Raw genomic sequence first — 13,191 nt, 5'->3', positions numbered from 1 at the left:
TTGGACCTTATATTTACTTAAGTGTGTACTTCTTAGTCACTTTACTGAACCAGATTTAATTAAATATATTGCATGTCATCATGTCATGCATTTCTTGTGAAAAATAAAAATTAATAAAACCTCATGGTTGTAAAAAGTAGCATCACTTTTAGCCCCCAAATAAACAGTCTTGGGATTGAATAATTGCCTTCCCTTTTTCTGAACTGGATTTTTTGCCATTCCTTATGAAGTGATTATAGTAGTATTAATTTAAGTGAAGAGTAATGACATTTACTCAAGTACTGTACTTAAATACAGTTTTGAGTTTTTCCATTTAATGTTAGCTTATCGAATTCACTGCATTTCAGAGGGAAATGTTGCATTTTTTTTCTTTACTACATTTATTTGACAGCTATTGTTACTATACTTTACATATTGAGAATTTTTTACACAGAACATATGCATAAACGTAAAAAATATGATTTTTCTTGTAGATTAAACCACCCACCAATATAATTTAAAATCCTGTAGTAGCCTACTCTGAAGGGAGCCATTCTGCATACTTAAAGGTACTCATTATGCAGATAATTTAATTACTAATTTAATTATAGACAAAGTCACTCAAAATTAAAGGCTATCATATAATTGTCTATAATTTAAGCAATAGTGTCCCACCATGGATGAGAGCAATGTAGCCTGGCAGGTACACTTTACGACACAGTTGCGCCCTCTAGCGGCTGGCAGGCAGCCGGACAGCCCCTGTTGCCTCTGATGTCTCTGGGGCACAGTAACGGGATAGCAGGTTCAACCGTCTGCCCTAGTTGTATATGGAGATGGGTTAACAATAGCTGCTCAGTGTTTGATACAATATTCACATTTCTACACTGCGGGTGTTTTTTTTTCTTATTGATTCTAACCCCAGACGCAGTTAGTTTTTGGCTAATTGAATAGAGACTTGACTCTTCGGTCAATTAGACTACACCGGCTTTTTGTTCCAGGCTGTCATGGCGATTGCTCACGTAGCCACCGAGTACGTTTTTTCCGACTTTTTGTTGAAGGACCCCACGGAGGCCAAATACAAAGGGGTGCGTCTGGAGCTGGCGGTGGATAAAATAGTCACGTTTCTAGCGGTGGGACTGCCTTTGTTTCTCATCTCCCTCGCGTTTGCTCAAGAGGTGTCAGTTGGTGAGTTGTTGCATTTGTGAACATCCTGTCAGAAGAAGCTTTCATCATCTAAGGTTATATTGCTTTCAATTCCTCATGTAGAATAATGCAAACAGTCTATCCAGTCGATGGAGATATCCTGGTGGAGCTTAGTCGCTCACTCTGCCACACTGCTGTAGCACGTTTGTTTGAATTAACCAGATTTACAGGCAGTGGTGGATGAAGCTATGTGATATAAGTATGTAGGGGATTATATTCAGTAAATGCCCAGAAAAAGAGAGGTGTGAATACTGAAGAAGGCGTGGTTAAGTCTCCGCCCTTCTGCTTATCTCACGCATAGACAGTGAGGCAGGCATACACTGCTGCTGATGATGCTAATGATGATGATGATGATGATGGAAACCTGGCACATAGGCATGGCAGTTTATAGGTTGGTGCCTTATGGACTTGAGTTACTGTAAAGAGCTCACACAAATCAACAGAAGGTGATCTGCTTCTGTCTTTAGTGTAAACACAAACATATCTACAGCTCCATCAGCAGTTTAACAAATCAAAGTAATCTTCTTAGGTTATAATGCCCGCAGTCTGTTGTTATCATTATATGCAAACTACAGCCAGCCAGCACCAGATACTCAGACCGGATGAATCTATTACACTGCAAGTATTGAGAGCACTTTAAATGTACTACTATGACTGAAAGACTAAGAATTATGGATGCAGAGAGAGCGAGAATGGACTTTTCAACATGAGACAAAATAGATGTAGATGTAGGCTTTTTTTTTACATTGTAAAAGTGGCTGGAAATATATGTTGCATATGTGATGTGTCGAATAATTGAACATTTGGTGTTGGACATTTTCACTTTTTCCATGCAAAACTTGTAAAAGTTAGGGAGCAGTTGACAGAATTAGCTGTCCTACCATTATGTGAAAGCCCAGTGCTTCATGCTCCAACCAAACACGTTGGCTTACTTTATATAACTGGTACTATAACTATGACTGATACTATCATTAATATAACTGGTACTTGGCAGACATGTCATAAAGAAAAAGAGAATACTTTAGTGAGAATGTGTGGCTTAGCAGTTTAAAGCACCATTCTGTTATATTAATGACAAATTATTTCCAAAAAAATTATAGCCAAAATATTACTGTCTGGTGACTATCTGGGTCGTTTGTTACTTGTACATGCCTGATTGAACTTTCCACTCACCATATAGAGGATGGCATAATTATTGACACAAAGTATGCTGAGAACAACCCACCAACAAATAAGGCCATGAGTGCAGAGGAGGGAGGGCTGACAATTGTTGTAGTGTTTGTTTCTTTGCTAAATCACCAACATGCATGACTATTTCACTTTCCTCACTCAGGTACCCAGATCAGCTGCTTTGCTCCCACAAACTTCTCTTGGAAACAGGCGGCATATGTGGACTCATTTTGTTGGGCAGCAGTACAGCAACAAGGTGACAGCTCGCCGCTATGGCTGCACAAGGTACAGACGTCTCCTCAACATGCACTGCCAGTGACAATCATCACTGTTGACAGTGTGATGGTGTGGGTATTGGAATGTTTTCTTTAGTCTTCATACTGTTAAGTCATTACCAGTATTATTTAATCAAGGAATGGCCAAGCATATGTCCATAAATATACTAAATGAAGGCATCCAAAGTTCTGGGAAATTGCTGTTTTTCTTTTAAATGGTCAGGAACTGCTTGTTATGTTTTTCATTTTATTAGCACCTTGACCAATAAGACAGGCTTAAAACGGACTACACATTTCTCATACAGTTTAAAAAAGATAAATGCATGCTTTCCAATGGTAATATATTACTAATAATGTCTTCAATAAAGTCTTCTTTTTCTAATGCAGTTTCATTTCTCTTCTGTTGTCTCTCTTTCTGTGATTCCCTCAGTTCTTCCCATACATCCTGCTCTTACTGGCCATCCTCATGTATATCCCGGCCCTGTTCTGGCGTTTCACTGCAGCTCCCCACCTCTCCTCTGACCTAAACTTCATCATGGAGGAGTTGGACCGCTTTTATAATCGTGCCATCAGACTGGCCAAGAATTTAGCATCCTTAGATAGCAAAGGTGCATCTGAGGACACCCAGAGGTAAACACCTTGTTATTACTCACTGCTGTGGCAATATGTGTACTCTTTAGCAGAAGATGTGAGAATAACATACATTTGTTTTAAACATTTTTGCTTTCATTTCCAAAGAGTGTTGCAATGTTGAAAATGTTGGTCCACTGGCCAGAGAGGGAAAGACCTATGGCAGACCACATGTGTAAAAAAAGTAATATGGGCCATCCTTTGATCACTAACTGCTAGGAAAAATTGGCAGGGTATAGTTTAAACCAGCAATAATTGATTTTTTGGCCACTTAGGGGAAACTCATCAACCTGTAAATATAACAGTGACATATTATTAGCATATGACGTTGTTATAGCTAACGTGTTAGCAAACAGTTGCCTATTGACACATCCAGCAGATATGAAGCGACAGTGGCATTCATTTGGAGTTGGGTTTCTGGCCAAATATTTAATCTCCTTCTAACTCTGTTTTGGTCTCCACCAACTCCTAAAAAAAATATTTGGCCAGCAGCTATAGTGATAATCCTCAATGGCTTTGTCTCTTTTTACATTAACTTAGTCATTTCACCTATTGTTCATATAAAAATATTAATTAGTGCAGCTTTGAAGTAACTATGCATACATAGAAAACAAGACATATATAACAGTTTTTACTGGTAATGCCAAATCTTTCCACAAAATCTTGATGCTATAATAACATCATAATAATTTGGAATATTGTTAGATCACTAAGGCCAGAGAATGTCAGTCTTATAAAATTTCATCAAAAAGCATTTCTGTTGTGTTTGTAGACATAAATGATATCAGATGGAGTTTATAGTAAAAAGGGCATTGATTTCTAGTTATATTTCCTCAGAATATCCTGTTGTTGTAGGGAACTGTATTTCTTGAAAAATGTTCAGGTATATACCATGGCATTTAGCATTTATCTAAGGTCATTTTAGGGTAAATGTATTTTTTCTGCTGCAGTGCTTTGGATCTGACTGAGGGTTGCTTCAAATACCCTTTAGTGGAGCAGTATCTGAAGACCAAGCGCTTCTCTCACGGCCTTGTGGTCAAGTACCTATTATGTCGGGGCCTGATTCTGCTGATCCTCCTGCTGGCCTGCATCTACCTAGGCTACTACATCCGACTGGCCTCTCTCACTGACGAGTTTCCCTGTGACCTGCGTACAGGGGTGCTGAAGAACAACAGCATGGTGCCGTCTGCTGTGCAGTGTAAGCTCGTGGCAGTGGGTGTCTTCAGGCTGCTCAGCTACATCAACTTGGGGGTGTATGTGCTCCTTGCTCCACTGGTAGTGTACGCTGCTCTTGGACCAGCTCGCCAGAGCTCCAGTTTCCTCCGGCCTTATGAGCTGCTGCCGGGGTTTGGTGCTTTGGGCGTGGTCACGCCCTTCTACAACGACCTGAGTATCTACCTGTTGTTCCTGCAGGAGAATCTGAGCGAACTCAAATCATTTAAGTGTCTGCAGGTAGGTCCCAGCACAGATACTGTAGGTCTAATACCGTTTCAGGCAGTTGAGAAGAAGTGCTTTCTGTAGGATAGAAAGCTCTATTTGGAGTGAATTGTGGTTTTTTGTACTTTATACATTTATTACACGCAGAAAAAAAGTATATAACACACCAAAAGATGGTAAAACCCCCAAAAAGCATAATAGGGCCTCTTTCATATATGTCACCTGTGTTTGCAGTTGCTTCTGCTTTGGAAAATAAGTCACTTGTCTTATTTACAGGTGCTTGAGTTGTTGCAAGAGGCTGGTGATGAGGGGTTTGACACCATGTGCCTGCTGCAAACTCTGGGTCAGGTGAAGACTGATGTGTTAGACAGTAAGAAGACGTGCTCACGCAAGAACAACAAAGAAACTAATAAAGCAGAGGAATGATTCCTCTGAGGTAAGAAAGAATGTTTAGTCTTCCAACGGAGGCTGTGAAGTGAACTGACGATGTGGTGGATTTAGCCTTGAATGTGTTTTCTCGTCCTTCAGATGTTTCTGAATAACTGGCCTGAAGCGGATAAGCCCTGCTGTGATGGAAAAGAAGAACTGTGAGAAAATCCTGTGCACTTACATATATCTGAATTTCTAGTGGTGACCGACAGCAGCGTTACCCAAATCAGAGAAGAGCTATTAACACAGTCTGTAGTTTGGCCAACAGACATTGTACCTCTCAGATGTCTTATTTTTAGTAAATGTGAATACTCCAAGGACAAGTGTCTCAGGCAATCTGCTGCTGATCCTGACCTTGTTTTTTTCTGAAATGAAATTCCTATGTATCTTTTTCTATGCTACTTTTCTCAGGATCTTAAATGCCTTCCAATCATAATATTTAATATAAGCCATGTTCCTTGGACTGAAATCTATACATTAATTTTCCAGTTGCAAGAGCCCACTTCCTGCCCTTTATGTTAGAATGAGAGACGTTTCTGAACACAGGGTTTAGATGTATTTATAGTTGAGGTGAGGTAATAAGAAGATGTAGTGATTAATGAAAGTTAAACATGAATTGTTAGGTATTATAAGAACCACTGGAGCAACGTTGTCTGGACTGTAAATCACGTAACTATTTTAGCCTAAATGTGCTGTTAACAACAGGTGGTGTACTGTATGTGCATGTTGTAAGTAAACAAAAAAAAGCTGAAAGATGAATAAATATTTGTTAGGGGAATAAAATGTCAATATCAATTGTTGTCAGAGGTAAAGCCTTTCAGGCTTCCAGGGGCTCTTATACAATTAAATAATGTTTTCAGTTATCTAATTATGTACCAAGTGCAAGTGAAATAAATTCCATTTCACTGTCCTCGTCAAATATACTGATTTCCTGAATACTTGACCAGAAAACTAAAAACATTTGTACATTACAATATAATGCAAATAACTGCCCTGCAATAAATATGATACATAAAAAGTAATTGTTTGTGTATTGATCTTAGTCTATGGTGCATTGAGGCTTTACTTAGAAACGACATACAAAATTAGTCTAAAAGTGAGTGAAAAACTGAATTCCACTTCCACAATCTTGCATGAAAACATCAGATGACTTACATTCATTGCTTCTTTGTTGTTATTGCACCATTGCAAGTCAACAGGGGGAGGTAGGGGGACCACTTTGCCAGCTCAGTATCTGAGGCTCCGCCTTCCTCCACTACAAGTTCGTTGAATAAATATGATTGGATAATATGTTCACAACGTCATTTCTATTGTCCAATGGCTTTCGAGAACCGAAGCTTGGTTTATATTTGGTTGGTGAGTCGAGCACCGTCTTAACGTAATGAGAGATTAACGTTAGTTTGTGCAATCACATTACTGTCTGTTGCTTAACTTAGTCAGTCTTACCTCGAAATACATTCCCTTAGCTATAGCATGTTTTAATCGATCCCTTATATGCGGGTGAGTCTGCCTGGTTTCTGTTTTTCACTGTGTTGGGATAAGACATAGCTATTAGTCGCTTAGCTAGCTAGCCATATTAGCTTAGCCATGGTATATGCACTTTCCAACACCGCTGTTTGCTTTAAAAAGTAGCTAATACGTTCACTTCCCATATTTACTTTTTCGTACTTAATAGAAGTAAATGTAAAAACATATTCTGGTAGTTTTTACTTGTCCCAGCCCAAGATGCGTAGCGCTGTAGACTAAAGCTAGCGAACATTGTTAGCATACGTTGTTTTAATGGTAAGGATGTATGTGCTCTAATAAAGACAGTATTAGAAGCTGTACTATGTTTTACTTTACAGTTAGGTCTCCCATCCCCCATCATCCTTATACGAAGCAGCAGACATGGTAGAGCCAGCAACACATAAGTTTGCATCCCTACAAGAGGAGCTGGGCTTCTGGAAGGAGCAGGCAGAGGCACATCAGCAAAGGTAACATTAATAGACAGTAACATTAGGAAAACACTACTCCTTAGAGATTATTTAATAGCTAGCTTATATATTAACCATGCGTTATATCTATACAACATGGCGAGTGAGTTATGTTTGATAGTAAACACGTGTTTTGTCATCAGGGCTGATGAGGCTCAGGAGGAGCTGCAGGAATTTCAGCAGATGAGCCGAGACTATGAAGCAGAACTGGAAACCGAGCTGAAGCAATGTGAGGGTCGAAACAAAGAGCTGCTTATAGACAACAACCGACTCCGTATGGAACTGGAAAGCATAAAGGTAGAGCACCTTGATTATAAATAGGCCATGGCCCCTACAGAGCTGCACGAGCTCTGGTGCTCCAGTTAGTGACAGTGATAAAGAGACAAACAGAGACGCACCCACAGACAGCCTGTGGAGATAGGTCTGGCAATATCGTTGCTGCCTAGCTGCAGCTGACTGCTATTTCTGTCCAGTGTTCCATGGGGAAGAGAACATTAACGAGGGATTTGAATTCCCGGATGAAAATACACATCTCACAACTCTTATTAAATGTCTGTCTTGACACTGCAAAGCTGGTATAATCCTTGTCAATTAATTTGATGTCTGTGTGCTGTTTGCAGGAGAAATTTGAGGCTCAGCATTCTGATGCTTTTAGGCACATCTCAACCCTGGAGGATGATCTGGCACAAACCACTGCAGTGAGAGATCACCTGCAGAAATACATCAGAGAGCTAGAGCAGTCCAATGATGACCTGGAGAGGACCAAAAGGTCAGTGTCTACAGGTGCTGGTCATATAATTAGAATATCATGAGAAAGTTGATTTATTTCAGTAATTTCATTCAAAAAGTGAAACTTGTATACATTCATTCCACACAGACAGATATATTTCAAGTGTTTATTTCTTTTAGTTGTGATGATTATAACTGACAACTAATGAAAACCCCAAATTCAGTATCTCAGAAAATTAGAATATTGTGAAAAGGTTCAATATTGAAGACACCTGGTGCCACACTCTAATCAGCTGATTAACTCAAAACACCTGCAAAGGCCTTTAAATGGTCCCTCAGTTAGTTCTGTAGGCTACACAATCATGGGGGAAGACTGCTGACTTGACAGCTGTCCAGAAGACGACCAGTGACACCTTGCACAAGGAGGGCAAGACACAAAAGGTCATTGCTAAAGAGGCTGGCTGTTCACAGAACTCTGTGTCCAAGCACATTAATAGAGAGGCGAAGGGAAGGAAAAGATGTGGTAGAAAAAAGTGTACAAGCAATAGGGACCCCTGGAGAGGATTGTGAAACAAAACCCATTCAAAAATGTGGGGGGGATTCACAAAGAGTGGACTGCAGCTGGAGTCAGTGCTTCAAGAACCACCACGCACAGACGTAAGCAAGACATGGTTTTCAGCTGTCACATTCCTTGTGTCAAGCCACTCTTGAACAAGACACAGCGTCAGAAGCGTCTCGCCTGGGCTAAAGACAAAAAGGACTGGACTGCTGCTGAGTGGTCCAAAGTTATGTTCTCTGATGAAAGTACATTTTGCATTTCCTTTGGAAATCTAGGTCCCAGAGTCTGGAGGAAGAGAGGAGAGGCACAGAATCCACGTTGCTTGAAGTCCAGTGTAAAGTTTCCACAGTCAGTGATGGTTTGGGGTGCCATGTCATCTGCTGGTGTTGGTCCACTGTGTTTTCTGAGGTCCAGGGTCAACGCAGCTGTCTACCAGGAAGTTTTAGAGCACTTCATGCTTCCTGCTGCTGACCAACTTTATGGAGATGCAGATTTCATTTTCCAACAGGACTTGGCACCTGCACACAGTGCCAAAGCTACCAGTACCTGGTTTAAGGACCATGGTATCCCTGTTCTTAATTGGCCAGCAAACTCTCCTGACCTTAACCCTATAGAAAATCTATGGAGTATTGTGAAGAGGATGATGCGATACGCCAGACCCAACAATGCAGAAGAGCTGAAGGCCACTATCAGAGCAACCTGGGCTCTCATAACACCTGAGCAGTGCCACAGACTGATCGACTCCATGCCACGCCGCATTGCTGCAGGAATTCAGGCGAAAGGAGCCCCAACTAAGTATTGAGTGCTGTACACGCTCATACTTCTCATGCTCATACTTCTCAGTTGGCCAACATTTCTAAAAATCCTTTTTTGTATTGGTCTTCAGTAATATTCTAATTTTCTGAGATACTGAATTTGGGATTTTCATTAGTTGTCAGTTATAATCCTCACAATTAAAAGAAATGAACACTTGAAATGTATCAGTTTTTGTGTGATGAATGAATATAATATACAAATTTCACTTTTTGAATGGAATTACTGAAATAAATCAACATTTTCATGATATTCTAATTATATGACCAGCACCTGTAAGTATAAGAGGGCAAATGTCATCTCACCAATGGGCATGATCATCAAATGACAAAGTAATTGCCTAACTCTGTCTTTATTACACATACATGCGCAACGTTAATCTGTGGAACAGAAAGCCAATATGCACAATAAGTGCAGTGTTGTTAACTTTGATTGCTTGTCCCAGGGCTACCATCATGTCTCTGGAGGACTTTGAGCAGCGGATGAACCATGTCATTGAGAGGAATGCCTTTCTTGAAAGCGAGTTGGATGAGAAAGAGAACCTGCTTGAGTCTGTTCAGAGGCTGAAGGATGAAGCCAGAGGTACACTCACAGTCTCACTGCAGCTTCTCAAGTTTACAAGAACCGCATATTTCTCTACAAACTAAGACTTATGCCTAACTCGGTGAATGTTGATAGATGGATTAAATCTCCAAATCCTGTGTATTTATGTCCTGTCAATTCTTCCGGTGTATACTGTATCTGATGTAATGTGTAGTTTTATTCTAATATGCATTTGTACTCGAACCCCATTTAAGGGCTGCACATTTTTCTTTTTTCTTGTATAATAGTTTTTTTTTTTTTTTGTTTTTTTTTCACTCCTTCCAGACTGCCACTGTTTTCTATTTATTTTACAGTGGAATGAAAATGAACTTGCATGCACTTGAAACTTGCTAAAGGGTGGTAATCCATCACAGTTAACATTACATGCTGACTAGAAATATGAACCAGTGCAGAATGTGCGTGTCGGCAGTCAGCTGGCCATTGGCGGTACTGAAGTGTATCTTTAGCAGTACACTTGATCTTTGTCTATGCTAGTCTGTGGTGTTGCCTTGGTGTTACAGGAGATAACACAGGTGGTGGAAATGCACTTTTGAGTTCCCATTAAGTATGCACTTGCTGTCATGACTTCATGGATTACCTATTTTAGGTAGTTTCAAGTTTCTGCAATTTCATTTTTGTACTTAAGCTGACCCGCAGTATGGCTGCTTGTCCTGTTTTGTGTCAGACCTTCGTCAGGAGCTGGCTGTACGTCAGAAGGAAAGACGGCCGTCCATCAGCCTCGGCAAAGACACAGATCGAGCAGATCTGCCATGCCCCTCAGCTGGTAACCCATCCATTCCCGTCACACCCTCCAAACCTATCAGCTCATTTGCAACGCCCCCTGCTTCCAGTATCCGACGGGGTAAATAGAAAAAAACTTTTCCCACAGTATTAAGTACAGTGCAAGTGAATATACCAACTTCGTGATAGCATATTCTGTGTTCACCTGCTCATATGTGGTCTGTTTTAGGTGACGGTCTAACCGGGACTCCGCTTACAACATCTGCTAGAATATCGGCACTCAACATTGTAGGGGAGCTGCTGAGAAAAGTTGGAGTAAGAGATTTACACAATAAAACCACTACAGTACCCAGTGAATACAAGCTGCACAGAACTGTTTATCACTGAACAGAATCACTGCAAGTAAGACCTGACTGATTTTTCTTCTTCTTCATATTCCTGCCAGAATCTGGAGTCAAAGTTGGCGTCGTGTCGAGACTTTGTGTACGACACGTCTGTCAGCAGACCAGCACTTGCACCGGGCCCTGGTAGTCCTTCTGGTTTAGAAAGAGGCCCTGAGGTCCAAGCTAGTAGCATGAGCCCCCCTCCTCAGTACGACAGGTGAGGAAAACAGCAGCATGGAAATAGTTGTTCTTGTGGTTCTTTCAGTTATTACATGGAAGTCCGTGGGTGTTTTTTTTTTTTTCTCTTCCCAGTTAAGGAGTATCTACTTAACCCTTGTGTTGACTTCGGGTCAAATTGACCCGTTTTTAAATTTTTGTTTTATATGGGACGTAGAAATAAGTGCTGGAAAAAGTGTTTTTTTTTTTCCCCAAGGTTGACAGGAAGACAACACAAAGGTTAAACATGTGCTGCACTGTTGATTTCATGATGTAAACTACAAAATCAGCTTTGTTTGGAATTATTATAATTTTGTCTGTAAAGACAACAAATTATAGGGAATAAGAAGTGTTTCCTTAGTTTTATCTGTGGTTTGCTCATGAGTGTATGTGCTTGCAGTTTAGTGAAGCGGTTAGAGTTTGGACCAGCTCCTCCGAGAGGCGTCTCCCAGGGTGCCCAGTCTCCGCAGGCAGGGGTCAAGATTCTGCTATGAGAGACGGAGAAGGGGAAGCCTCCTCCAATAACCTGACACCGACCCCCTTGTCCCCTCTCCATCCTTGATAAACTACAGCACTGGGACTTTGAACTGAGCTGTCTTCCCTTGTCGCCACGTGCCCTGCTGAACTATTTTGAACAAGAAAGCCACTCTCCTTGCTCCATTCCCTTACATAATCAGCGCATGGGCTTCTGCTGCCTCAGGCTAGTATCACACCATATCTACGATAAGGAAGCAGCGCCACAGCTTGTGTAAAATCAAGGAACGGAGAACCTACTGCTCACACTATATCTTCTGCTGTATCTTTGACACTGTGGTGGGTAGCATCTTAAAAATCCCTCTGTCTACTGATTTGCTCTCTGTGGTGGATCAAAAGGGGCTGTTGAAACATTACTGCTCCCAGAAAACACATTTAGGGTGGTTGTTGCACTTGTCAATTGATCATGAATGAGGGATCCGAATGAGAGCCAGTGGTATTAATAACAGCCGCTGGATGTGACCCCCGATAAAGGGACCAAGAACCTGGAGTGTTATTTATAAAAAGGTTGGATCGTACAAATATTGTTTATGACCATGTCCAAACCAAAGCTTTGATAAATGAAAAACTAATCAAAGAGAAAAGTAATGGGTTAGGTTTTTTTTTCTTTTTTTTCTCTCTCCTTGAATCTGATATAAAAAAAACATGGTAAATTTAGTTAATAATTTCAAAAACAAGCCTGTCTTTTGTTTTTCATTCTTTAAACTCCAGGCTCGAATAATGTAGCACTGAACAACACTGGCATTTATGAACATCTGTTGTGGAGGGAGCTAGATGTGGCCGGGTAAAAAGATGGTTTAAAATGATTTTCCCAAGCAGAGCCCCGAATATTTGTTGTCTAGAAGAGACTCGATATTTTCCACCGCTACAAAAACCGTTAGGGTCGCTGCCAGGAACTGGTGTCAGCATTTTAGCCTTTCGCTGCCTTCATCACTGTTATTACCTCTTCAGTTTGTAGGCCTTTGCTTTGCTGTGATCGTTCAAATGAAGGAAATGGGTTTTCTACTCCTCGTGCTTCCAGGTGTCTAGGAATTAGATGATATCACTTCCCGTCAGGCTAGTTTAATGTCACATGGTATTCAGTTTGACCCAGAATTCTTTCTATCACCTCCTTCCTGCCATTGCACAGACTTGTTTTGCTGACTCTGATTTGTTTTCTTTATTGCAAGGTGTATGAATGTGAAGTATAGGAATAGGTTTTCTGCCTCGGAGATGAGCTGTTCAATTGTCATGCTGCAGATTTATGATCTAGTGTTACCAATAACTTTTATACTGATCTAAAGAGTGACTGTAGGAGATAGATCGGCACATGTTCACTACTGAATGTATAGATTTAATTCCCTAATAGGTGTGAGATCTTGTCTGCCATCAAGAGTTGTATGGTGGGCGAATGAGGAAAAATACCAAGCAATAATAGATTTTAAGAGGTCAAAGATAAGCACAGTTCATAGTATATTTGTGTAGGTAGATAGAGCCTATATTGAATACCCTTTACCTGCCTTTTAGTAAGAGATATTGTAAATGAGGAAAAAAAAAAA

General features: G+C 40.6%; 2 protein-coding genes across 3 annotated transcripts; both read left to right on the top strand.

The window, feature by feature from the left end:
• The first annotated feature begins 805 nt into the window (after positions 1-805).
• LOC144530434 (pannexin-1-like) lies at positions 806-6,099 on the top strand. Its single transcript, XM_078270018.1, has 6 exons — positions 806-1,164; positions 2,516-2,637; positions 3,058-3,257; positions 4,208-4,709; positions 4,971-5,130; positions 5,223-6,099. The coding sequence occupies exons 1-5, from the start codon at positions 984-986 to the stop codon at positions 5,118-5,120; spliced, it is 1,155 nt and encodes a 384-aa protein (XP_078126144.1). The 5' UTR covers positions 806-983; the 3' UTR covers positions 5,121-5,130; positions 5,223-6,099.
• Positions 6,100-6,427: 328 nt separating this feature from the next.
• LOC144526590 (nuclear distribution protein nudE homolog 1-like) lies at positions 6,428-11,951 on the top strand. 2 transcript variants are annotated; one of them, XM_078264157.1, is made up of 9 exons: positions 6,428-6,479; positions 6,968-7,096; positions 7,240-7,393; positions 7,717-7,865; positions 9,643-9,779; positions 10,465-10,641; positions 10,750-10,835; positions 10,966-11,120; positions 11,520-11,951. In XM_078264157.1, exons 2-9 carry the CDS (start codon positions 7,011-7,013, stop codon positions 11,611-11,613), a joined length of 1,038 nt encoding a protein of 345 aa, XP_078120283.1. In that variant the 5' UTR covers positions 6,428-6,479; positions 6,968-7,010; the 3' UTR covers positions 11,614-11,951. The 2 variants fall into 2 exon arrangements, with proteins under 2 accessions (XP_078120283.1, XP_078120275.1); XM_078264149.1 differs by lacking the exon at positions 6,428-6,479 and adding an exon at positions 6,486-6,623.
• The last annotated feature ends 1,240 nt before the right edge of the window (positions 11,952-13,191 follow it).

The sequence above is a fragment of the Sander vitreus genome, chromosome 2 (genome assembly GCF_031162955.1).
Source record: "Sander vitreus isolate 19-12246 chromosome 2, sanVit1, whole genome shotgun sequence".
Lineage (NCBI taxonomy): Eukaryota > Metazoa > Chordata > Actinopteri > Perciformes > Percidae > Sander > Sander vitreus.
This window is presented reverse-complemented; position numbering and strand designations above follow the sequence as displayed.